Source organism: Notolabrus celidotus, chromosome 22 (assembly GCF_009762535.1).
Source record: "Notolabrus celidotus isolate fNotCel1 chromosome 22, fNotCel1.pri, whole genome shotgun sequence".
NCBI lineage: Eukaryota > Metazoa > Chordata > Actinopteri > Labriformes > Labridae > Notolabrus > Notolabrus celidotus.
Window position 1 is genome coordinate 27,375,242 of NC_048293.1, and position 26,470 is coordinate 27,401,711.

General features: G+C 41.5%; 2 protein-coding genes across 14 annotated transcripts in view; one reads left to right on the forward strand and one right to left on the reverse strand.

The window, feature by feature from the left end:
* smoc1 (SPARC related modular calcium binding 1) overlaps positions 1-13,887 on the reverse strand; it is a 73,509-nt gene extending 59,622 nt beyond the window's left edge. For 3 of the 6 annotated variants that reach the window (XM_034674635.1, XM_034674632.1, XM_034674631.1), the window contains exon 1: positions 13,515-13,887. In XM_034674635.1, the coding sequence (XP_034530526.1) occupies positions 13,515-13,604 (90 nt within the window). In that variant the 5' untranslated portion in view covers positions 13,605-13,887. The remainder of the gene's footprint in view (positions 1-13,514) is intronic. The other 3 variants (XM_034674636.1, XM_034674633.1, XM_034674634.1) reach the window with 1 other exon arrangement.
* ccdc177 (coiled-coil domain containing 177) overlaps positions 1-26,470 on the forward strand; it is a 130,336-nt gene that overhangs the window by 94,784 nt on the left and 9,082 nt on the right. For 4 of the 8 annotated variants that reach the window (XM_034674623.1, XM_034674624.1, XM_034674622.1 and 1 more), the window contains 2 exons: positions 1,507-1,676; positions 16,787-16,826. In XM_034674623.1, coding sequence (XP_034530514.1) covers positions 1,642-1,676; positions 16,787-16,826 — 75 coding nt within the window. In that variant the 5' untranslated portion in view covers positions 1,507-1,641. Of the gene's footprint in view, positions 1-1,506; positions 1,677-16,786; positions 16,827-17,358; positions 17,474-24,713; positions 26,014-26,470 lie in introns of those variants that run through there. The other 4 variants (XM_034674627.1, XM_034674628.1, XM_034674626.1 and 1 more) reach the window with 3 other exon arrangements.

Consider the following 26,470-nt stretch of genomic DNA (forward strand, 5'->3'; position numbering starts at 1 on the left):
ATGTTCGAACATGTGACACAATATAAAGAGTTGGATATTTTATCAGCAGCTCCTGCAGGAGAAGGGATCAGAGTTTTCTGTTTAAAGAACACGTTGCATTACCTTAAAAGATCTCTTGCTTCCTCTGACAGGTTCAGATTGTTACTTTGAGTTTCTAACAATGTAATGAAAGAATCCTTACAGAGATAGACCTTTCGATAAGGGGTAGGATGCCTTTCTGGAACAAGCAGCACCCATTACATCGGTGCATCAGTCATTTAACCTCACAGAACACGGGGACTTGCTCATCTACTGCTGCCCAGATTGGTTAGTTTGTCAAACCAGTAACTCCTAAAGTACAAGAGAAATCTAACAGATGTTCTTGGTGTCAAAACAGTCTCATACGTCTTCTATATGCTGTCCTCCAAAGGGATTCCAAAACCTGTACCTGTGAGCCATTCAGACCCCCAAACATGTTTCAAATATATAAATAGAGCCCAGGTTTAAAAATGGAAGATTACAACTGCTGCTCTGGTGAGGCTAAATATACAGTAAGTCCATATTTATAGCTTCATACCATCATGGCTGCCCATTCTGGTGACTTCATCATCCAGCTCTGACTCTGTCGGTCGTTTAGACCCCCAACATTAGAATAAATAAATACAGCCTGGGTTAAAGAGAGAGACTGTGTTTACCTTTGAATTGGTGTTTAAAGGTCCTGTATGAAACAGAATGAAATTCATTTTAATTCCTCTTTGTGACGCACAAAAGAAAATGAGACCATGCGTAAAAAAATTACCCTAATTTCTAATTTCTGAAATCACTGGCGGGGGGGGAGGGTAGGTGCCAATCTTAGTGTTTCCAATCAGTCATAAATTTAACTTTGAAATACAGCAGAGTGATATTTTATATAATAATTTAAAAAAACACAACTTTGTACCACTTTGTCCACAGGGGGCGCCAAAATCAACACAAACTAAAAGTCCCTTAAAGGAGCTTTAAGATGCATTTTCTCTTCAGGGACATTATTTGAGCTTGTCTGCCCTGTCACATATATCATGTTGCTGTTAAAAACTATCAAAGACATTTTACACTAATGTTTAAAAATGTAATACTCAGCTGAAAAGTACTGTCAGACTATTGAAGTTATATTTTCAGGGGGTATTTTTGCCTTTAATGGACAGGACAGGAAGCAATAAGGACATTTCTTCTTTGCTGATTTGAAGGAAGGAAAATGTTGATTTTTATTGTTTCTCTGTACATTTGTCACATCAACCTTCAATAAACCATAGTAAACTAAGTAAAGTAGAAGATTTAACATTTGTCCTCAAGTTAAGACAAACTCTTGATTATTAGAGGATTAGTGTGACCATCAACAGCGCCCCTGTGGGACTATCTAAGTCCAGTATAGGAAGTATGCTTATCATTAATGTGAACCACTTTAAGCAGATTAAACTCATTTTAGTCAACAATTTGTAATTAGAGAAATCCACAGTGATGACAACCCCCTCCTTTTTTTAAACACAGCTCATCTGAGACTCTGACCGTGACATGATACCACAAAGGATCCTTAAAATCCGCCCCTGGAAAAACCTGCCTGCTCTCTGGGATCCTGCACCTTGACATGAACGACGTCACCTCTTCAGAGAGAAAGACTTTCACATGCACAGATGGAGCGTCTGGCTTCATCAGCATGTGTGAGTGTGTGACAGACGATAACCTGCGCTCGCTCTATCGTCCCCTCGAGGCACAGCAACCATAAACAACGCAACAACACTCATCGCAGTTTTTTGGCATCGTCTCACCAGCCAACAAGTGGATTAGAGAAAAGGAGGAAAAGGAGAATTAGAGTGATCTAACCACAGAGCTAACAAGCCAATGAAAGCTGCCCACCAAAGTCAGGGCTAATTGTGTACTGTTGTGCGGTTTAACGGGCCCCGGTAATCACTTTTGTTGGATAATTGGCATCAAGTTTTCAGGAAATCTGTAAAGTGAATGGCATCCCTCATGCTGTTTCCATTAACTCACTTTACCTAACCGTGTAATAAAAACACAGTGGAGGAAATAAAAAAGGGATGTATGAAAAGCTGGGACCTTCTTCTCTTACCCCTTTGTCTTTACCCATAATGCCCTTCTTTCAACTTCACCCACAGCTCTTATACGTCTTATACGAGGTGCAGCAGAAGGGCTTCAAACTTTCTAAAAGTACCATCCTTCACATCTCCATCTCTTTTCATTCTACCTCTTTATGTGATTCTCGTTTATTTAAGCGAGTACAGAAACATAAAAGTTGTTTCTGAAGGTGACTTGTAGAGAAGCCAAGAAGTACAGAGACTTTAACTCTTAACGTTCAAAGTAAGAACTTCTCTTTCATCTCTCTCTGGGCTCAAACTACAAAGAAGTGAAGGACGGCAGAGAGCTGAGCTTTCCCTTTATAAAAGCTTCAGTCTGCAGCTTCACTGGAATATCCAGCCGTCTGTTGACTCCTGATAGAAACACAAAGTGACAGGTCTCCACGTTATAAAGGCAGATTTAGGAGTCCTGGATATTCCATAGACACTTTTATTTTAGCAATGCTTTGTTTGATTCTTGTAGAAAGCAGAAGAACAAGCAGAGATTGAAAAGTGCTCAAGAAGGCCTATCTCCTGTCTGTCCTGCTCCAGCTGATCCAGAGTGTGTTAAAGTGTGTGTGAGCTCTACGGTGGAGTTTACGAAGCATTAGAGTGAAGTTTTACAGCTTTACCGATCCTGAAATGACCATGATGTCTGGGGTTGGAATTCAATGCATGCTTTCTGAAGCTAGCAGTGAAGGATGCGACTGAAGCAGCTTTGAGCAGGCGAGCAGGAGAGTGAACAGCATCTGGATCGATGTGCACGAACACTTACTGCTCTATAATAGTAGTAACTTTATTCATAGGGCACATATATAGTATTTTGGCACACATGCAAAAGTAAAAGAACCCTACAACAAAACTTAGCACAGCAAACAACCCAACACCACCTCTCCTACAGTCTCTACAAGCTGTTTCTGCAGACCAGTTGGCAGACAGACAGCCAGGAGTTGGCAGGTAGCATCTTTACAATGCAAATTTAACTGTTGATACCCCTGCACCTCTGTGCTCTGCCCATTGTGAGACGTGAAGCCAAAAAACTGCCTTAATGTACACTGATATATTGTGCCGGTGGAGCCAGATGTCAAAGATCCCTCAGTCCACTGCAGAACGTCTTGTCCTGGTTTGAAGGAGACGCTCACACGTGTAGAAAGTTTAGTGTTCCTCCTCTACTCTAATTTGCAGGAGCCTCATTGGTCAACAGAGCTGTCAATCAATCAACAAATAACTCATTAAAACTAAACTTCTTCAAAACTTTAACACTTGGACATACGAGCTACCTATAATAACAGAAAGCATGTTTAAGAGAGGTTCATTTGACGTGTATTCTAATTTTATAGTTTGACCCATATTCCATCTGTTTACATGCAGGATGAAGGAGGCGGGGCTTCTGACATATACCCTAGGCAGCCAGTAGGGGGAGCTCTAAAAACGACAGCTTCACAGTCAGTGAACGCTTGCAGCATCTGTTTTAAGAAACAGTCCTAGTCCAAAACAAAAACGTGAAAGACCCTAAAATGCTGATTTAACTTAATAGACCTGCAGACTTGGAGGACTGTTCTCCCTTAACGTGACCTCTTTTTCATGACTTGTGTTTATTTGAAGCTTTGTTCTTTCAAAAATATTTAATTAGCAGCTCTAACATTCGGTCATGGTTCTAAAGTCCAGCTGGTTTAATACATCTGACACAGATTTAACTTACACACATCTAACTCTCACAGCATGCTCAAATCTGATTTCCCATTGAGTTCATGGTCCGGGGATTAAATACGAGATTAATAAGAAGTATGACTTCCTTATGTGACTTTTGAAGTGGTTTAAAGAAATCACAATGAAAGTGTGAGTACGGGGGGAGAGGGAGGTGTTCTTCCTTTTCGGAAATGGCTCTAAATCTCATTAACAACATTCCTTGTTTGTCACTAATGCTACATCCTGGCTACAGAACAGTCAGCTGTCTCTGTTGTTCCCAGGAAGTGTGTGTCTGTTGCATAGCATTACTTAAGCTGAGACCACACACTCTCTCGTATCAAAGGAAACGATTAAATACGAGGCAGAGCAGAGGCTAATCTGCTGAGCTAGTTTGATAGGAAAGAGGAAGTGTTTCTGCCGTCCCGATGATCTGAAGGATTACAGAGAGCCGTAACTCTTTACTCAGGCAGCGCTGCTCTCAAAGCAGAACATGTCACCAGCTCCGTGAGTTTACACAGAGAAAGTTCCCATGGTGGACCAGACACCTCAATGAAAACGCTCCATCACTATCAGGAGTATCTGCAGGGAACAGAGAGGCAGAGACTCGTACCTGGAGCTTGCTGGCCTGAAATCACAGAGCCGGACTCTGACTGCGTTTCATTACGCTGATTAGAAAGCCCAGTAATTGAGCATGAAATGGGTCTGCTGATTACACAGTTATCAGAGGGAATCAACATATGTTAGCAATTTGATTGGTTGCTGGTGCAGTCCCTCTCTGAGACATCTGCCAGTGTCATGTGAATCACAAGGAGAGCCTGGGTGCCTCGTCATGTCAGGCCCCGGCCTCCGAATCTGAAGTTTAAATGACGTTTTCAGGAAAAGAAAATCAATTTGTTGACATTTTAATGGACTTCAGTCGTTAACTTGTCATTTAATTTCCTAGCGTGCCCTACTTCTCTCAACTCGTCTCGTTTTATTCTAATTCAGTTACATTCCCTACATTTTCCAGGATGCCTCTTTACAACTCCAGACGAATAGATTTGATCACTGAGGTCTGGACGAAATTTCATGGTAATCCGTCCAACACTCGTCGAGACGTTTCACTAAAAACCCATGATGTCAGTCATATTACAGAGCTGCAGGAAGAGTCAGGAGATGACCGAAGTCAGTAGACCTCATCCTTTGAATATCTGGAGAACATTTCATGCCGTCAATCAAACTATTTAACAGAAATCCTACAAAATATGTGATGTCAAATCAAAATCTACAGGCTTCATCCTCCAGGGAGATCAGCATTCGTCCAATGGTTGTTCAGATCTCAGAAGTTATTTAGGTCTGAAGACTTTATCCCACAAGGATCATGTCTGTTTGACATTTCACAGCAAACATCTGAAGAGTTATCACATAGACTGTATAATAAATGGACGTAGTATCTGTGACGTCACCCATCTGTTCCTGAAGCGCTGTTTTGAAGCCGATCGTCAGCGGGTGCCATATTTGAAATGCTGAACTCAACATAACATCATCCGAGCTAGTGTGAGGTAAAGAGGCGAGCCTTTAGCCTCCATGCTAACATCTACAGGGTGCCCGCCTGTCAATCAAGTCAGCCACGCCCTTATTTGGACAAAACTCGTCATCTTGATATCTTTTTTTTTTTTTTTACAGTTTTTTGAACCAGGCTGTAAACATGTTTATTTCTGCTGTAAAGATCATCTTCTTTGAATGGGTGTGTATGTGGTTTCCGGTGTTTCTGCAGCCAGCCTCTAGTGGACGCTCGAGGAACTGCAGCTTTTAGCACTTCTGCATGGGCTTCATATTTTAAGAGTCATCCAGATTTTTACCAGAGCCAGCCTCATGGTGAAACAAGCGGACAAAAGTAGGTGACCAAAGTCTTTAGAATCTGTCCTCAAATGTCTGTACATGATATAGCTAAACTTTGAGGCGCCTGTGGCCTAGTGGTCTAAGCGTGCGCCCTATGTACAGAGGCTATAGTCCTGCATGTCTTCCCCTGCTCTCTGCTCCCCACATTTCCTGTCTTTCTTCAGCTGAAGGCGAAAGTGCCAAAAAATAAAACTAACATAAACAACCATACTTCCAAAAGATGTCAGGACGTGAGAAAACCAATGACCAAAGCTGTAAGGATTCATCCTCAGAGGATCATGAATGTTGTGACCAAATTTGAACAATCAGTGGCGTGTTGCTCATCGTTGGTTTTAACCTTTAAGGCTGAGATGAATACAGAGTGTGTAGTCGGCTGTTTAGTCTTTAAGTAGAAAGGACAATCACAGTGTTGACGTTATTTACAATCAGACACTGAAGATGATTTCTGAACAATCCGGCACGAAAACCTCATAACCCCCCGAGGGTGTTTCTTATATAGTTAGTTTGCTTTGACGGTTTGTTTACCTTTGAGTTCAGGTCTTAAAGTTTCACTTGGCCAACACTATGTTGATTCAAAGTTACTCTGTTGACCTTAAAAGTGAGTGGATGGAAAAGAAGACAAAGATGACACACGGCACTGCTTTGTTTCTTATGTTTTTAGGTATTACCACAGAATAAGGAAATATTCAACTTCTATACAATGAAACAAAAAAGGCACAAACGTCCGGTCCTCAGAGGATAACGGGTATGAATGTGGTCTTATTATTCGAGCCACCATAGATCCATCAATTCCAGATAGTCTTTAATAATCTGATGAGATGATCGTGGAGTAAGTTCATGATCTTGTGAGTTTGATTTTTCCCACATGTACGTTCCTTAGCAGAAACAACAGCAGCTCTAAGAACAGCAGCAGCATCCATATGTATGTTTCTGCATCAATATTCAAAATCACACCCCGTCATCAGAAAGAACCCAAACCTCAACCTTCATCACCGTGGACTGTTTTAATGGATTTTCCCTTTCAGGGCTTAATCAGAACCTGCTGCTGAACAAAAAGTCAAGTTAATCTGCGAGGTTTGTATTTCATGACTTCTCCTCACAGAGGACGGTGATGCCAAGCTATGACCTTATCACTCTGCCAGGAATGTTTTTCCCCATAAAGACTGAACGGAGAGAAACGAGCACGGCACATCTGTGTGATTATTGTCAGCAGTTCTTCTTCTTCTTCTTCTTTTATGCATCTCGGAGGTTGGATGGGGTGGAAGTGTTCCTTCTTTTATCTCTCTTGCCTCATTTCTCATCAGTGCCATAAATATGATACCTCAAAGAGGACGTGTTCTTCCAGTAAGATGGACAAACACACGCTCTGACCTAAACTTAACAGCTATCCTTTTCTTAATTTATCCCATCTCTTTGTTTCGTTAATCTAGCTTTTATTTTCTTCACACCTATTTTTAAACTACTTTACAAACACCTCTACGCGACTTCATCAAGTGGCAACCTCCTGCGTTTAGAAATAAAGCCAAAAACTGCAGTTCCTGGAGTGTCCACTTGGGGCTGGCTCCAAAACCCAAAGAATCCCCATTAACACCCATGTTAAAATGTTGTTTTTTTTATTACTCATCCAGTTTAAGTTGTCTGTTTAAGAGTTATGCACAGATTTGCATAATAAGGGGCACAGCTGACTTCACTAATAGGCGGACGCCATGTTGTTGTTTGTTGGTAGGCTCAGGTCCCGCCTTATGGCTTCTGCCAATATGGCGCAATTATTTGGCTTCAAAACGCCTGTTGAGAAACTAATGACTTTACTGAAACCATGTTCATGCTTTTTACAGCCAATGAGCTTGACTGGAGCAGTTACCTGCATTCTTACTAATGGCCAGCAGGGGGCGACTTCCCTGGTTGTAGTAAAAAGTCTATGAAAAGATGATCCTACATCTTAAAGCAGTTATTACAGCAGGGGGAGTTTTCTCACTGAGTCTTTTAAGTCATTGGTTTTAATGGTTAATGGGTCATATCTGGAGTGAAATAGGTGGTCAACAAACTAAAGCATCACTGCTCAGTGTAACATTTCTGATTGGATGACTGAGTGTGAATGAGTTGCAGAGACTAACCCAGAAACATGAAGGCAGCTGCACTACTGGTATGTTGCTCTGGGAGTAAGGGTGTTAACTGACCACACATGAAACTCAAATCTGCATCAGATCCAACTTGAAGAATTTTGTTTGATCACTTCTGTAAAGTATTAAACATTCTAGAATACATTCAGTTTCAATCAATCTGGATCTCCATGATATAACTTTATGGTGGTGCGCTTCATTTGATCTCAGGAGTCGGATGGAACGCCTCCTGAAACATGGAGGAACTTCTGTAACCCCAAGCTCAAAATCCAAGATGGCTGCTCTCTGTATCAACAGTCAAAAAGCTGTTAATAGTCTTTATTCACAACTTAGGCTTGTGCAAGTTCTATCTGTGGAGATGTTGCTCTTGCATGCAACTATGCAAACTATGATGTAGTGTGTTGTTATCGCTTGGTATTGTCTAACAATACTAACAACAGGAGCTAATGGCGTAACTGGAATGTTGTCCACTTGAATGTGGCGTCATACATCCGATTTCCAAGTCAAATGGAACGCACCATTATCCAAAAGATCAACTGTTAATCAGTCAATAATTCAAACCTAGTCTTTGTTAACCTTTCCCTCTAATTAATGCACTAAAATGCACAAATTAGTCATTTTTAACCCCAAATATTGTCCTCTATAATCAAGACATTGATTCTAGTGAAGCCCTCGTCCTATATGATCAAATTAAAACACTGAAAGTTCACTTGTGTTAGTTCAGTTAACTGTCCTCTCTCTTTACCCCTTTACCATGAAGTGTTCTCTGCAGAGCTCTCGTTCGAGCAGCTGTGCATCGTACTGAGAAACACATTCCCCACACATTGCAGGAATGGTTCGGATTCCTCCAAAGTCCAGTCCATTTGTTGCATCTCTTCATCATTGTTTTATTGTGCCTCAGTCACGCCTGTTGGCTGCAGAGTGAGAACAACACCTCTGAGCTGACAGGTTTTATGATGCTACTGATTCTACGAACAAAGCCTGAGCAGATACCTATGAATACTAAAATGGATGGTGTTAGATTCAGTGTCAAAAAGTCATATATTTATAGGAGCTATCGTTTTCAAACCTTCTTTATCTATTGTATAAGTCCCTGATCTCTTCAGTCCCCAAAATACACCTTGACTTAACGACGATCTAGTTTCTGTTTCCTCTTATTTTGAGTAAAAACATTTGCATGCAGCACGGAAAACCGGCCTCTCCACCTCTTCTCAGGGCTTTTTACTTATGAGTACATCAGTCCAAATATAACCCCATATGTAAATCCCAGTATGTAGATTACACTCTTTATATCCATTCTAGACATTAAAATAATCCAAATACTGTTCAATAACTGCAGTTTTTTAAATTCTTAAAGCAGAAAGAGAGTCCAGTTCCTGACCTCCATTCCTCTGTGCACTGTGAGCGTAATAAAGAGTCATTAGCTGACTGCAGAGCCATCACACACCTGCACACACACACACGCTGCCCGCATCAACACGTGCAGACCCCTCACACCTGCACTGGAGCTGTGATCGAGCTCACACCAATAAAAAGGCTCTCCTGCTTTTGAACCGCGGCTCTGCTCTCAGAGCTGGAGGTATGCAGTCTTGGCTGCTCCGTCGCTCCGGCGCTCCGGCCCGGGCTGTTTATGTTTGTTTTCCAATGACTTTATGAGTCCTTACTGATGCCGTCATTGAAGTATGCAGGTCGGCTGCTCATCACATCCCACCTCTGGCACTAACGGGCTTGATTTGATGGAGGAGGATATGGACGGAGAAGAGTGGATGTCATCCTCTTTTTAAAGCTTCTTTTTTAATACTTTTGTCCGGGGATGAAAGATTTCTCACGGAGGAAACACCAGTTGGCTTTCGTATGAAACACCTGCCTTGTTACCGATCACTCCTGGAACTTCAGACCAAATCAAACCTGCAAAATATCATCTAAGTCATCACAACGTGCAAGAAGATGTGAATCTAAATCCTGCAAAATGTGCACATTATCACAGATTATTCGCTCTAATCTCAAACATTCACACTGCTGCAAGAGAGAGGGAGAATATCACTCTTGTATGATATCACAGGGATGCAACTGTAAGGAAACTGAGGGCTGAAACCTGCAGGAGTCATTCTTAGACATGAGAGGAAACAAAGGTAGGAAGCTTCTTGTGGTAAGAGAATGCATGCAAACTCGTAAATCTGCATGCAGTTTGGTAGATTTAGGACTGATCTCCAAACCCCTCGAATTATTGGACACTGAAGGAAACTCTCACACATCTCTACCCGATCCTGCTTCATCAAATCAGCCTCGACCCAGCTCCAACCCTGATTTCAGGAGGAAGGAAGTGGACATGATCCCAAATCTGTCGTTTGAAGATGCACACAACTTCTGCATTTTTGTATTCTGATGGAGAAGAGTCATCTTCTGTAACCATCATCCCACATCCTCATAATCTGAGCTGATACCTCCCTCAGGCCTGATCACACCGCTTCAACAAGAAAACAGACGTCCGAGTTTATCTCTGCAGAATGAAGAGAGAGTGAGCGAGACATCTGACCTGCACCAACGGGAACAATCACAAGGCAGAGAGATTAAGCTGTATTAGTGTGTCAATACTTGTTTCACACAGTTATAAGAAAAGTTGAACTTGTTGCATCACACGGCCTCTGGGGAAATGAGAAGGCAGCATTGCTATGCACCGGCTCTCACCCCTGATATGAGCGTGGAGCGTGTGGGTGTGAGTTCTGGTGTCACGGCAGCTGTGAGCAATGTCAGAACTATCTGCAGGAGTGTGTGTCGGCTCAGAAGGCCGATGGACTTCTCCTCTTCGGCGCCGGATCACGCCAAGAGGAGGCGTCCGATGCAGAGAGAGGTTCACTTTTAGAGGGATTAAGTTGATAGAGATGCTACGACTGTGCACCAAACTTCAGCCAAAGTTTTCTGCTCGTTTTGCCAACTCTTCTGAAAAGCTTTTGTCTGAAAACTTTCAACTTTTTAAGGACTCAGAAGCAGCCTTGTTTTCAAGCCGACATCAGCCTGTATTCTGGAGTTAGTCCAATGTGGTTTTGAGGCTTTCCTAAGGCCGAGGGTGATAGAGTTTCTCAGCCTGCGGAGGAGCATGAAATCCTTTAACTAAAGCTCCAACAGGAAGAAAGAAGAAGTTTCACCACAGCAGGAAGACGGCTCCAGAAAGAATCACCTCTCTTCCGATCTCCCTAAACCTCGTAGAGCTTCTCGAGCGATCCTGCGTGGCTAACCACGAACTGAACACAACAAACGTCAGAGCCGACAAACACCTCCCTGTGATGCTTTCTTCTTTTGGACAAACAATTACAGAGCAACAAAGAAGTGATTACGCAAAGTCAGACTTCACTGTGACCCTCTGCATAGAGCTGTGTTGTGTGAGCGAGGGGGGGGGGGGGGGGGGGGGGGGGGGGGGGGGGGGGGGTTCAAAGATGTTGTGAAATAGTTCCAGTATGTGAGCGAGTATAACATATTCACCCTCCTTCCTCTCCCCCACTCATCCTCCCCTCCGCTGACCACAAATATTACACAGCATCTGTGAAACAATGCTGCTCCCCATCACTCTCTCTCTCTCTCTCTCTCTCTCTCTCTCTCTGTCTCTCTCTCTCTCTCTCTCTCTCTCTCTCTCTCTCTCTCTCTCTCTCTCTCTCTCTCCCCGCCTGGACGCTCAGTGCCAGGGGTGTTTGTGAGAAAGATTCAACAAGAGGGGGGAACAAACAGAGCAGTGTGTGTGTGAGGAGAGACGTGACAGTGAGTGAGATCTGTCCCGGAGAAGTGGAGGAATGAGAGGAGGGATGTTGGGGTGGAGAGGATGCAGGTTAAACTCTGGTCAGGGAATAAAATAACCCTCATCTTTGTTCCATGTCCTTGAAAAGCAGCCTGTTATCACAGATTCCACACTAAAAGGAGACAGACAGATGCTTTCGGGTTTCTCCGATAAGATTATTCCTCTATGACTGTATTTAATCTTCAGCTGCAACAAAAGAATGATCAGTTATTCGGTGCTGCAATAATCTGCAACCTTTATTACCACTTAGATATAACATCTTCTACTTTCTTCCCTCCTCCTCAGTGACAGTAAACTAAATATCTCTGGGTTGTGAGCAAAATCAGAGATTTGAGGACACCCTGTTTGGCTTTCTGAAAGCCGTGCTCCACATTTGTCTCCCCGGTTAACCCAGATATCACATGATGTGTGTATAAACACTATATTTTAACACGTATTGACACATAATCTCTATTTGCAGCCCTAGTTTAAGAATCCAGTCGTAAAAATACAGCATTAAGCGACCACAGAGTCTTTTTCTGGGGGAGTAAAAAAGCAGCTGATGACTGAAAAGAAACCACAGGACTGCTTCAATAAAAACAAAAAAGGTCTGTGAGTCCTGGGAAGACAGTTGGTTTCATTTTGTGGTTGTATGAAAAGCGACACAATGCTTCAAATCATTTAAAACTGCGTTATAAATATCACCAGCCATTCATCCAAGCAGCAGCAGCAGGAGGATTCTGTGCTCTGATTGGACAATAAGTGTTGTATTAAAGCCGAATTTACTAACATCTCATCCTGGGAACATGTTGCATTTAAGTCCTCGAGTTGGAGTTTGGAAAGTCTTTGAATTTGACAGAAGTTGTTAACTTTATTGAAGCTTGGACTTTCGTGAGACTCCTCGTTCTCACTCAGTCTGGACTACACTTTGCTATAATTAGTCTCAAATGAATCCCAGTTATGTTAACATCATATATACAACGTGTTTCTGTGTTTTTAAAAGCATACAATAAAGATTAAAGACTTTATTGTCTGTTTAAAGCAGGGGTGTCCAAGCTTTTTTCAAAGAGGGCCACATATGATGTTGTCAGAATACCTCAGGGCCAGTGGATCCTACTGAGACCTGGGAATCATAAAAGTTAAATATGAAATATTTAATAACAATTATTTTAAAATGTTTTCTCAATAAATCAGTAACTAGGAAGTACCATGTAAAGATTAGGGGAAAATGTTTTTCATTGGGGCAATGTGGGAAAAAATATTGTCTCATTATTTTCCTATGGCAGGATCACGATCTGGATTTCATCACACTTCTTTTTCATGTTGTTTTTAAGACTTTCTGACCAGCAGACAATATTTTATAACAAATCATTATTTTCCTGAGTTCTGAACATTTTTTATTCACCTAATTTTGCCTTTTCTGCACAATTTCATAATTTTGATCTTGTCTTGTGTCCTCTTTTGTGTCTTCTGAACTTTTAGTGTTCATCAAGAACATTTTCACATCATGATGAAAACATTAATTTGAAAACCTGTCAGCTTTTAGAGTTCTTGTGTTTCTTCTTTACTGGCGTCTTGCAGAATCCCCAGAGCTTTGGCTTTAGACAGGTAGTCCATATGAAGCTTTTTGAGACGTTTCTGGATTGACTTTAGTTTTATTTGTGTGCTTGAAAGAAACTACAAATGTACAGATGATTCAGAAGGTGATTAAGTTATGTGCTATAAATAACACAATTTAAGATGGAAGCTTGGGGCCATAAATAAATGGATCTCGGGCCGCAGTTGGCCCCCGGGCCATACTTTGGACATGCCTGGAGTTTAAAGTCATGCGTAATTGGTAAAATACGCATTTTGGCACCTTGGAGTCACCTCGTCGTGAAGAGAAAGAAAAGAGTGTGAGCCAACACACACACACACACACACACACACACACACACACATACACACACACAGGTATGCACTCACCCGTGAGCCAGGCTTCTGTGCGCAGACTTGCGGCAGGTAAGGCGCCAAAAAGTGCGAAAAGCTGAAGATTATAAAACTTGATAATAACATAATGGATGATGGGTGCGCGCGCAGCAGGGCACGGGGCAGCAGGTAGAGTCTGTGTGTCCGTCAGTCACACTGATGATCCAAAAACAAAGATACCACTCTCCAGAAAGTTTCTCTCTCCTCTCCTGTCAGGGTTCTTCCTCTGTCTGTTCCTCCAGGAACTATTCACATAGTGCCACGCGAGGGATGAGGGATCATGACGCGGCGGTGACCATGGTGATTCAGGTTTTTATCCACTGCGCGAGGATCAGCTGTTCATCTCGGCCGCCACAGGTTGAATCGCGCACGGATCCATTGTAACTTCATTTAAAAGCAGAGGAGGGGAGAAGCAGCTCTGACTGACACTCCGACCGGCCAATAGCAGCAAAGGGGGCGTTGAAGCCACGCCCACTCCTGCCTGATCTCTCCAAGAGGGAAGAGAGGTCTGCTTTGGTCAGTCAGAGGAGCAGGAGCAGGAGACTCTGCAGCAGCTGCAGGGACACTCAGTGTATTATCAGCAGTCTTTATGAAGAGGCACAAAGGCAGAGCGATTGTGAAGTCAAATTTGAGGTTCTCGTCCCCTTTCAGAGACACAGAGAGCTCTAAAAGAGGCCAGGATCCTGCTGCCGTGACATTTAGCCCGTGTACTTGGCTCACAATGGAGAACATCTATTGAGGAAAGTCAATAGCTGTCAGGAGCACTGCAGGGGGGCGCCTGTGTGTGTGTGTTTGTGTGTGTTAGTGTGTGTGTCAGTGTGTGTGTGTGCAGTGTGAGGAGTCAGTGGTTGATTGGGCAACAACATGTGTGCCACTTAAACTCTTTTATAGCTGCTTTTTAAGAGAACACTTTTGTTTTTCTGGAGGGATTTGTTCAGTTGTAAAAAAGGGGTCAGCATAAACACACAGATTAGTGGAGTTTAACTTTATTGATATAAAAATGAAGCTTGATGCTGCATGATCAAACTAGAAATGATGTAAGGCAAGTTTATCTTCAAAGCACCATGTATGCATTGAGTGATTCAAAGTGCTCACAGAGTTAAAAACAGTTAAATGTTCAAATTTCAGATAAAAAAAAAGGAAAGAAATAAGACTCAGGGAAAAATTTAATCACAAATTTCTGTGAGTACTGATAAATAATCTAATCGACTGTTTCATCAATTATATAAATAAAGAATACACATATGATGATGTGTTGTTATCTGTAAGATGTATTTACTGTTTGACAAAGATACAAATATGTGCAACATTTTTACATATATAAACTCAGAATTAAATATTAGATTAATGCATTAGGTGTGTTTCACTGCTATACATTACATGCATGGCATCTTTGATTCAATTAACACTAAAATTATCATTTTTCAGAATATTTACTGCAGGAAATCAACCGGTTTGAGTGAAACAGATCTCTTCACAATTATTGAACAAAAGTACATTTATTAGAATTTTTTAGTGATGCAAACTTCTTTTAAAATGCTGCACCGACTCAATTTTGTTCAGAGTTAATTATATTTAAGGGGTTTAATATTAATTTGCAGGAAAACAACAGATTTAGGAAAATAACGACTTGAAAGAATAACTAATCAAAACAAATTGACCAATGTTTGACTTTTTTAAAGTTCATTTTTTGTCAGTTGTGTAACATCGTGAAGTTCCTTTACCTTAATACAACACTAGCATATTTAAACACATGTACGTCTGCTTAACTTGAGTATTCAAACTTCCTGCAAACAGAAACACACCTGAAATATAGATATACTATATATATTATTACTACTTAATATAAAGTAGTTTTATAGACTAACAAAGAATGTCCCACTGGAAAGCTAAAATACAGAATGGGTAAATAAACATGATTGAATCAATAGTAGTGTAGTAAAGCTTTATGTAAAGGTTACTTTAATGTGAGCTGTTATTCTTTTTTACGTTTGTCAAACAAGTCTCTAACTTGTACTGAAGCAAGTGAATGACCTCTGTACTGCTCCACCTCTGATCTGAATCATCGTCCAGTCTGAAAGGAACGACTTAAATCCGGTCCTGCTCGTACTCTTACATTCCCTCACCCTCGTCCTCTATCTGCTCGTTCTCTTTCTCCATCTCTCTCCTTTCAGACACTTTGTGAGGCTCATTGAGAGCCAGTTAGAAAGGAAGGTGGAGAGACCAAAAGAGTGGAGTGCAGGTGTCCAGCTTCAGAAACGGGTCTTTTTAAGAGCTGAAAAGGGCCATCCGGTCACCCTTTGCTGGAACGGGTAACCCCCACGCCCCCCTCACTTCCCCACCCTATATCCCCTTCCCTCTCAGTCTTTGTCCCTATAGATATTTTTTAATTGTTGGCAATGACAGTTGAGCGGTTTTTTGAGTGCCTCAGTGAAGAGCCTTGTAATTAGAGCTATTGAGCTGCTGGAATTGGCACAATTAGGGTCAGCTTTAATGATTTCTGCGTGCACCGGGCGCTTACTTTCACAGAAAGGACGGAGAGAATTCATGAAGAGGGTCAGGCCAAATGCAAGAGAGAGAGAGGAGAGACAGAGAGAGGGAGAGATAGAGAGAGAGAGAGAGAGAGGCAAACTGAGGCCTAAATGAACTCAAGACTATCTGGATCTTGTTTGTTGGACCACCAGAGAGTCTCGGTGTTGTATCATTATCAGAGCTGAGAGAGGTGGATGTGCCTCACTCTGCTGCTTTGGGGCAACACCTCCCCCTCTCTGCTGAGTGCCAGCTCACAGGGACTGAAAGTACAAATACTTTTACAGTACAAAGGCAGAGATTCAGGTTTCTGATCTTTGCTGCAGCTTCATACTGTGCACCCACATCTTAACAGCAAGTTATTGTTTCTACTCCCTCTGTTTCAAAACAGGAGAAGAGTGATTATCAGTTATGACTATTTTGCTTCACAGCACACCCCTTTACTAACATCAACATAAATATATTGGTCCAAAAACATGTAGAGAAATAAATCACCTTTGTGCATTTCTAAGTGAGATATAAAGTCAACTTTAAAGTGTCTGCAGTTCCATAAGTGCCCACTAGAGGCTTGCTCCAACAGTGAGCCGTTCTCATCAGGCTCCATATTAGGATACCCAAGTTTACACCCTTGTACAGAAAAAACTGTAATAGGTGGATTCTTTTTTATAACTTAACCATGTAAATATATATCAAGGCTTAAAGTAACACATAATTAAAGGTGTTGTTTCTTTGATTGACAGGTTGGTGCTGCTCGCCTTCTCCAAGGTGCCATTATTGCATGTAAGTAACCCTGTTTATATTCAAGCTCTAAAGAAAGGAGAGAAAAATTGTGCTTTTATTTTTCCTTCCTCATGGCATCACAACAGGTTATTTTATTGTCTGTTAGATACCAAAATGTGCTTTTATTTTGAAGGGATGTAAAAGGCACTTCCTGTAAATCATAAAATTACGGGAGTAAGAGCTGAAGGAACGTGAAGAGATCTCTAAAGAAGCGTTAAATAATCTGAGGTCTTCTACATGTGCTGTTCATCTTTCTCACAAGTTGTTGTTCACTTTAACTCGTAGAACAAATTGAGCTGTTTTCCAATAAGAAGCAGAATCTTAAAATTCCTGCTAGTGGCAATTTCACATTTCACAATCTCCCTTATGAAACCGCTCTGCTGAGCTACCACCACATGGAGAAACTCACTATGTGGGAACATGACGGCTTATCAGGGAGCTAATGAGGTAGCCAGGGTCAACGATAACTCTGCGGTGATGACTAACGAATGCTAACCCCTCACTCCTCTCCACGTCTGTCCCGTAGTTAAAGTATCGTCACTTCTAGCTCAGAGGTACGTGTTCCTGTGTGCAGAGTCTGTGTGCACTCCACCACCTCTACCAGCCGGTCCACTTGTCCCGGTGTGAGAGGAGAGATGCAGCTGGAGGTGAGGATGAGGAGCAGAGAGGGGGAACAGGAGTGTCTCTCTTGGAATGTTAACGAGATCAGTTTATATCTGCTCTTCCCTCTCGCTTCAACCCTCCACCCCGAACAAAAGAGACAGAGTTTTCTGGGGGTGTAAAGCTGTTGTAGGGAAAGCATGGCTCGACACTTTAATTCTGTTGTCATTTGGCCGAGCATGAAAGGAAACCTCTGACAACAAAAACAAAAAAAGGAATGAATGGACACGCTGAAAAGAAATGTATTTCCCAATTACTGCAGCGGCCCTTCCAAAGACGCCCCCCCCCACCGGCTTACATACGGCTGAAAATTAGCAGGTGTCTGTAGACTGAGAAACAGACGGAGCGGGACAGAGGCCACCCAGAGATCTGACGGCCGGAGGGGAGGAGGATTTAGCACAGATGTTCAACCATGATGCCACATGTACCAAAAAAAGCCGACTTTAGACACACACAGAGTTCACATGTGGTCTGCTGAATGTTGTGGGTAGAAAGATGTGAGTGGTCTCATTATTTCTACATTTATTAGCTGTAAATGAAGCACATTCTTTCACATTGTAAACCCTCGCTACTTTTATTTCTACTTTTTAAGAATTTTAGTTTAATCTTGTTTTTGTCAAACTCAAGATACGAGATGACACGATACGATACGACACGATGCCATACCATACAGTAGGAAACTATACTATAAGTTACGATACGATACCACAAAATGTGTATTGATACAATAAAATACGACAAGATACAAAACGATATGATACAACGCGATACGTTAAGTTACAAAATGTTACATTACAACAGGATAAGATATGATACAATACGTTTCTATAGGATGACCGGACACAATACGATATGTCACGTCACAATACAATACGATACGATATGTCTTGATACGATAAAATATGACACAATACGATATGATAACATGTTGAATTACGATATGTTACATTACCAAATGTTATGTTATGATATGTTACGTTACGATACGTTAGGTTACGATATGTCATGTTACGATATGTCATGTTACGATGTCACATTACGATATGTCAGGTTAAGATTTGATATGTTACGATATATTACGTTACGACATGTAAAGTTACGATATGTTAAGGTACGATGTCACGATATGTTCCGTTACTATATGTTACATTACGATACCTTACGTTACGATACGTTACGTTACAATACGTTTTGCACAATACGTTAAATTATGTCATGTTAAGATGTTACGTTATGATATGTTACGTTACGATATGTTACGTTACGATATGTTACGTTACGATATGTTACGTTACGATATGTTACATTATATGTTACGTTATGATATGTTACGTTACGATATGTTACGTTACGATATGTTACGTTACGGTATGTTACGTTACGATATGTTACGTTACGGTATGTTACGTTACGATATGTTACGTTACGGTATGTTACGTTACGATATGTTACGTTACGATATGTTACGTTACGATATGTTACATTACGATATGTTAAGTTACGATATGTTAAGTTACGATATGTTACGTTATATGTTACGTTACGATATGTTACGTTACGATATGTCACAATACGATATTTCAGGTTACAATATATCAGGTTACGATATGTTACGATATGGTATGTTACGTTATGATATGTTACGTTACGATATGTTACGTTACGATATGTTACGTTATATGTTACGTTAAGATATGTTACGTTACGATATGTTACGTTACGATATGTCACATTACGATATTTCAGGTTACGATATGTCAGGTTATGATATGTTACGATACGGTATGTTACGTTACGATATGTTACGTTACCATATGTTACTTTATATGTAACGTTATGATATGTTACGTTATATGTTACGTTACGATATGTTACGTTACGATATGTTACGTTACGATATGTTACGTTACGATATGTTACGTTATATGTAACGTTATGATATGTTACGTAACGATATGTTACGTTACGATATGTCACATTACGATATTTCAGGTTACGATATGTCAGGTTACGATATGTTAAGTTACGATATTTTACGTTACAATATGTTACGTTATATGTTACGTTAGGATATGTTAGGTTACTTTATTACTTTGTATAACATTAGGATAGGATACGATACTTTATGATACGATACAATAAAATTCGTTACTATAGGGTACAACACGACATGATACGCTACGTCTTGGTACGATAAAACACGACACGAGACAACACATTACTTAACGTTGCAGTACGATAAGATTGGATACAATAAGATACAACACGATATGTTATGTTACGTTACATTACGATAAGATAAGATATGATACGTAATGATTTGTTACGTTACTATACAAGCATTTTGGGGGAGTCTGAGGGAGTAAGTACTTGAGGTTAAAATGACTCTTTGATGTTTCCAAGATATCAAAGCTAGAGGGCGAAACAGTCTGACGCTGTAATGACAGTTATTGTCTTTATATCAGAGCTGTGTGTAAAAGGATGTCTTCATTGTACTAATGAACGAGTGGAAAGATCTAACCGCTGAGCAGAAAGGATTAGGAAGCAGCTTTATTACGTGTGAAGATTATATCAGTCAGGTGATAAAGACATCACGCTCTTCCACTCATCCTCCGTGACTTCAACCTGCTGCATTCACACGTTGCAATTAAAGTTCGATGCAGACTTTAATTCTAAATGAAGTGTTGACTCAGACCTGTTTACGTCTTCTTCTCCTTTAATCGTCTGAGTGCATCATCACCGTGAAGAGTTTACATCTTACAAACACATCCAAACACAATTAGAGCTGTGAGTGAGAGACAGACACAGGGACGGGGGCTGGGTGGCGTGCTGAACGGAAAAAATCAGAGGTCAGAAACAAACGCTCGCTCCTTTTTAAGTCTCATCTGGATTTCATTTCTTAAATTCCTCATATTTTACATGAACTGGCTGCGATTTTCACTAGCTCCTGAAACGAGGAGCGGTGTACAGCCGACAGTTCTGGACTGAGGCAGCAACCTGGCCTCTTATTACCCTCTTCAAACACACATAAACACATACACACACACACACACACACTCAGAGGCTGGTGTAGGAGCATGGCTAGTGACGAACACACACAGCAACAAATAAATAAGCCCACAAAGGAGAATTATAGGAGACATTAATCAGAGATGTGAGGGATTTTTACGCAGTGAGAGAATGAAAGAGAAAGTGGACACAGAGGGTGTGAAAAGGGCTATTGAGTCTGGACCGGGGTGTCCCGCACCTGCGCTGTCTATTCACCCCACTGTTTACACACTGTCATCCACAATTAATACCTCATGGGGACGGGGCTGCCTGCCCTCCACAGGGCCCCCGGACCCATCCAGGGCCCTTATGGATGCCTAATTGAGCATACCGCTCTGCTGATTGAATTAACAGCTCCGTCTCTGGGACCTTTTCCCCTTCCAGAGAGGAGGGAGGGACTATTCCTCACCCACATGGGACCCCTGTACGTCCCACAGAAGGCAGAGAGAGGGAGGGAGAGAGAGAGGGGGAGGGAGGGAGGGAGGGAGGGGAGTTAGTGGCTGGAGAAGCAAAGGGTCAGGAGGGGGAGTTGTTGAAACTGTCCAGAAAACGTGTCCCTTTCTGTTGGCAAAGCAAGGCTGGAAATGTGAACTGGGGGCAACCAAAGGTCTCAGTCTTCACAGGACCGGCGAGCTCCAGCAGGGCAGCACAGAGCGAGGGAAAAGACACACAGAGCATCAGCAGAGCACCGCAGCAACTTTCTCACAACCTGCCTCCCTCACTCTTTGTTTTAGTGTTGATTCATTGTTCTGTTTGCAGCACAGATATTAATTATCAAGGAGGGATGCATCAACTTTATAAAGGTTGATCTTTTAGAGGAAGGTTCCTGGACCTCTGGTTACTTAATACTCATTTAATACTTGTGTTACCTAAACACTCTGAGCTTCGGCTGATCATGCATAGAGGTTTGTCTTTGTGCAGGTGAGGACCAAAGTTTGATGTGTTTGAAACTCTGACTCCTGAGTCTTTCTGAGCTGAAGCTGCTGAGTCATGCTGCCAGAGGTGCATCAGATTATAGTTATAAATGTTAATCTGTTGGTTAGTAATCGTGTATTACTACAGGTGAACACCTGCACCGTGAGAGTGATCATAAGAGGATCAGTATTAAAGGCTTATCCATTCATATGATGAAGCCAAAGAGCAAAAGAGACGATCAACAACGCCTGTATTTAGATTTTGAATGACCAAGTGAAGAAGAAAAAGCCTTAAGAGACACATCTGACATTTAGAAATGAGCAGGAAGAGGTTTTCTTTGTCTTTTTTTTCAAAATACAGCCTTGGCATGTACAGGACAAGATCAGTCAAGTTATAAAGTAACATCTTTCCCCACAGGGGGCGCTAAAGTCAACATAAACCAGAAGTTCCTCACAGCAGCTTTAAAGGTAAAGTGTGTAGAAATGGGAATATTTAGCGATATCTAGCGTTCACATCCTACACTGAAACACTCCCTTACTCACTCCTCCTGTTAGTGAAGTGACGGTGGTCTGCAAGGACAAGCTTCTTCTTCTTCTTCTTCTTCTTCTTCTTCTTCTTCTTCTTCTTCTTCTTCTTCTTCTTCTTCTTCTTCTTCTTCTTCTTCTTCTTCTTCTTCTTCTTCTTCTTCTTCTTCTTCTTCCTCTTCCTCTTCCTCTTCCTCTTCTTCCTCTTCTTCCTCTTCTTCTTCTAGCCGTTGCACTTCTTGTGAACACTCACTAAATACTAAAACTTAAATTTTACAAGTCTCATTCTGAATTAACAAATCAAAATAACTTTATACATTAATTTAAAGATACTTTTGATTATTATTTTCCAAACTCCATAACTCAGGAGAATTAAAGCATTTTGAAAACTCACCTGGTTTTTAAAAATGTTTTAACTACCAGCTTGCTTTTACCTTTTCATGAAAGTTTCAGAGTGTGCATGTTTTTGTGCAGGTTTTGCCTTGAGGTCCACGTTACGTCATCTTGTGCACAGACATGGTACGGGTTACCAAAGCAGTGGTAATGATAATAATAATCTTAATTTACACAGTACTTTTCAAAACAGGGTTACAAAGTGATTTACAAATAAGAAAGAAACTAAAAGACGATAAAAGAGAAATAAAGAAAATAAAATGATATTGGAAGAATAAAAACAACAAAAGATTTCAAATTAAAATGATAAAAAATCTGAAATCATAAAATCATAAATGTATAAAATTAATTGATTAAATCCTTCCCCTGATTCTGCCTTAAAAAGTGACTGTTCAGGCCCTGAGGAGCAGCCGGGCCCTGCAGTGGTCTCCATGACTGCACAGAGCCGCTCACCTCTCGATGAACCCCTCAGTCCAGCTTTGTGGTGGGGAGCATGCCCTACAGTACCAAAAACAAAAACAGAAATTCTGCCGAGCATACCCCCGCACCAGTGAACTGTGCAGCCACCACGCCGTGCCCCGCTCCCCTTTAGCCCCCCTCCAGACCTCCATGCCCCCGGTTAACAAGCCAGCCAGCACGTTCCCTGTTGTCACTTGTTACCCGCTGTCCTCTTGATACGGCTGACGGGCGGGGCCAATTAAACTCGCACTGTTCCCCACACCGGGTCAGGAGTTTAGTGGGTCATCCTCACACTGATTCTCACCCAGAGTTATCTAATCCTGATTCAACCGCCCCGGCTGGACCCGACTAGAACAGTCTGAATTTAAAGGTCTTTAAAACTAGACTGGTGTACTTTCAAGACACTAAACTAGTCTGTAATCAAGTGTCTTGATAAGTATAAAACCAGACTGGTCCGTCTTAAGAGAGTGACTTTGAAACAACACTTCGTCCTGGAAGAGTGTCTTTAAAACAAGAACACCACGTCTCAAGAAAGAGACCTTCAAACACAACATGTCTGTCCAAAATAAGTGTCTTAAAAACTAGACCAGTCTGTCCTGGTGAGGGTCTCAAACAAGATCAGTCTGCACAAAACACTGTCCTAAAAACAGACCAGTTGTTCTAAAAAAAAATGGACCAGTCCAGCCTGAAAGAGTCTATAAACCCAGACCAGTCTATCCTTTAAGAAGTGTCTTTAAGACTTGACTAGTTTGTCTTTAAAATCAGACCAGTGTGTCTTAAATAAGTGACCCTAAAACCAGACCAGTACATCCTAAAAGAGTCTATAAACCATCAGTCCTTTAAAAGGTGTCTTTATGACCACACTAGTTCCTTTTTGAAGTCATTTTAAAGCCAACAGTCTGTCTTTAAAAGAGTCCTTTACATCTGTGCATCCGACAAGTGTCTTAAAATCGAAAAAAAAGTGACCCTAAAACCAGACCAGTCCAACCTGACAAAGTCTATAAAACCAGCCCAAGCAATCCTTTTAGCGAGTCTTTAAAACCAGACTAGATCATTTCTTAAAAACAAACTTTTAGCCACAGGTCTCTCTTTACAAGAGTCCTTTACATCAGTAGATTCACCCAAAAAAAAACACCCTAAAACCAGACCTTTCAGTTCTTTAAACTAGGCTAGTCTGTCCTGACAAGTGTCTTTGAAATAAGACCAGTTGTCCTTTAAAAAATCCAGACCAGTGGATCTGAAAAAGTGACCCTAAAACCAGACCAGTGTATCCTCAAAGTCTCTTCAAATCCAGATCCATCTGTTTTAAAATAGTCTTTTTAAAACCAGACTATTTCATATTTAAAAGACAAACTTTTAACCAACTTGTCTGTGTGATAGAGTCCTTTACATCTGTCTCATCTGTCTTTAAAGGTCTTTTTAAAAGCCAGACTAGTCTCTAATAAAAAATCTTTATTTTGCATATATATTTTTGGGGGGCTTTTACACCTTTATTAGAGAGGAGAGGACGGTGGACAGTGCCAGGAACCAGCAGAGAGAGTTGGGGAATGACATGTGGTAAGGGGGCTGCAGGCTGGAATAGAGCCAGACTGCCTGCGATTTAACCACCAGGCTAAATTCACACCCAATTAAGTGTCACACTGACAACAGTGATTGGAGAATAGTCTCTGAATTGTATCACACTAATACTAAATTCTGTTGTTGCTGCCTTCAGTGTGTTACCAAGGGTATCACAAGCAGCTGAACTATGGGCTCTATCAGGTGTCTTTGAAGGACTGGGTGTTGTGAACTATTAACTCATAGAAGTAGCAGGTTTAAATCAGCAGTGTGATTGTAGCAGTGGGAGTTGTACTTGTATTAGTGGGTGTTGGTAGGTGTAGTAGTGGTAATAAGAAACTGCACAGGTAGAATTAGTAGAACTGGAAGTAGCTGGTGTACATGAAGTCATTGGGGTGCTTTAAAAATGAATCTGTTAGAAAATAGTGAAATAAATGTGGAAATATTAAGAAAGGGCCAGAACGATGTAAAAAATGATGAGAGGAGGATTTATTCTGTGTCTTAAGAATGATAAAATGTTGGTAAAGTTAAAATGTGAAGAGTAAAGTAGCCCTGAAAGATCATGAAGGGAAAAAATACATGTTGCAAAAGGTTGTGCTTGTGTAAGATCTTACAAAACCTTTGCAAGATAGCCTCCAGCATCAGCCAAAATTTTAATGTTAGTGCAAGATGGAACCAAAAACTATCAGAGGAGGAGTTTTCAGTGTTTCTGCTTTATCTCCAACGTTTCAGCTTCATCCCCATATTTTCCTCTCATGCCTTACGCTGATAAGAAAGTCTGACATCAGCTTTATTCTTACATTTGCAGAAAACATGCAGGACTGAATTTATCATCCTTCTGTAATAAGTCTCCTCTGAGCTTGAATGGCTCTGATTGGCTGCCCACGCCCCTCTCACTGCAGAGCATGAGTCTATTGTATGAAGGCGCCCTCTAGTGGCTGTTTGACGACATTACAGCCTGTTTAATATCACTCAGTGTGGCAGATGGCAGCTGTTACATGCTGTGATATGATCCTGATGGGTGAGCTGCACAGATTAGATCATCATCCAAAAATGAAAGCATCCACTCTCTGTTTTCTACACTTTGTGAATCCTCCATCAGTGAGGAGCTGTGCTTTTATTCAAAGGCTCTTCTTTTATAGAGGGCCTGAAAGTGATGCTTTCTAACAGCCTGAGCATGCGCTTGGTTAATTGGCCGGTGCAGCCAGTATTTTTAGCAGCCTTGCCACAGGCGGGCGGAGCTAAGGAGGCGGGGATGGAGGGATGCTGCTGAGGAAAGGGAGCAGGTGGAGACCGCGGATGTTTACTGGATACACTCTCACTCCAAGAGGGAGGATCACGGAGAGCTGGCTCAGGTTTTATTCCTTCTTCTTGGAGTCTAAATCTCACCGTGGAGTGGTTCTGGTCCTGTCTTTAACCCCTCAGGGTGCAGAAACCTGAGCTCTGCTGCTCGGGAACACCGACAGGCTGCAGAGGATCCGTCTGTCTGTCTGTCGCTGGAGGTTGCGACGATGTGAAGCTCCATCCGAGCCTTTCACCCTGAAACCTGATATTATGCAGGGAACAAGGGGGGCTGCACGGATCACAGGGGAACAAAGCACCGGTTCAGAAAACGATTTGCACACTGGCAGGTTGGTGGATGCTCTGACATTAAAAACACACTAACCAGCAGGGTGGAGGTGGAGGAGCAGATATTATATAAAGGTGTTATTTTAATCAGCTGAACACAAAGGAGACATATTCCTCTTTATATAAATGTGATCCATGCAGGATGAGTCTGTGAGTCTGTGTGTGAGAGTGCAGATGTTTCCTGCTGGTCCAGAAGAGTCCAGGCCTCTCCTGTTTGTGAGGTGTGAGTCCATCATGGTGGACAGAGAGCTTGTTTACCAGATGAAGTGTTTAATATCACGCTCATACTACAGCCTGCTTAATAATAAATGGCTGTGAGTTCGAACGCAGGCGGTTTGTAGGTTGATTGTGGGATGTAGAGTGAAAAATATCTCTGAGTAATCAGATTCTCTCAGCCCAGTAACTCTGCCAAAAATAGAGCCTCTATTAAAGGACCTTGGTGTTTTTTCATGTGTTATG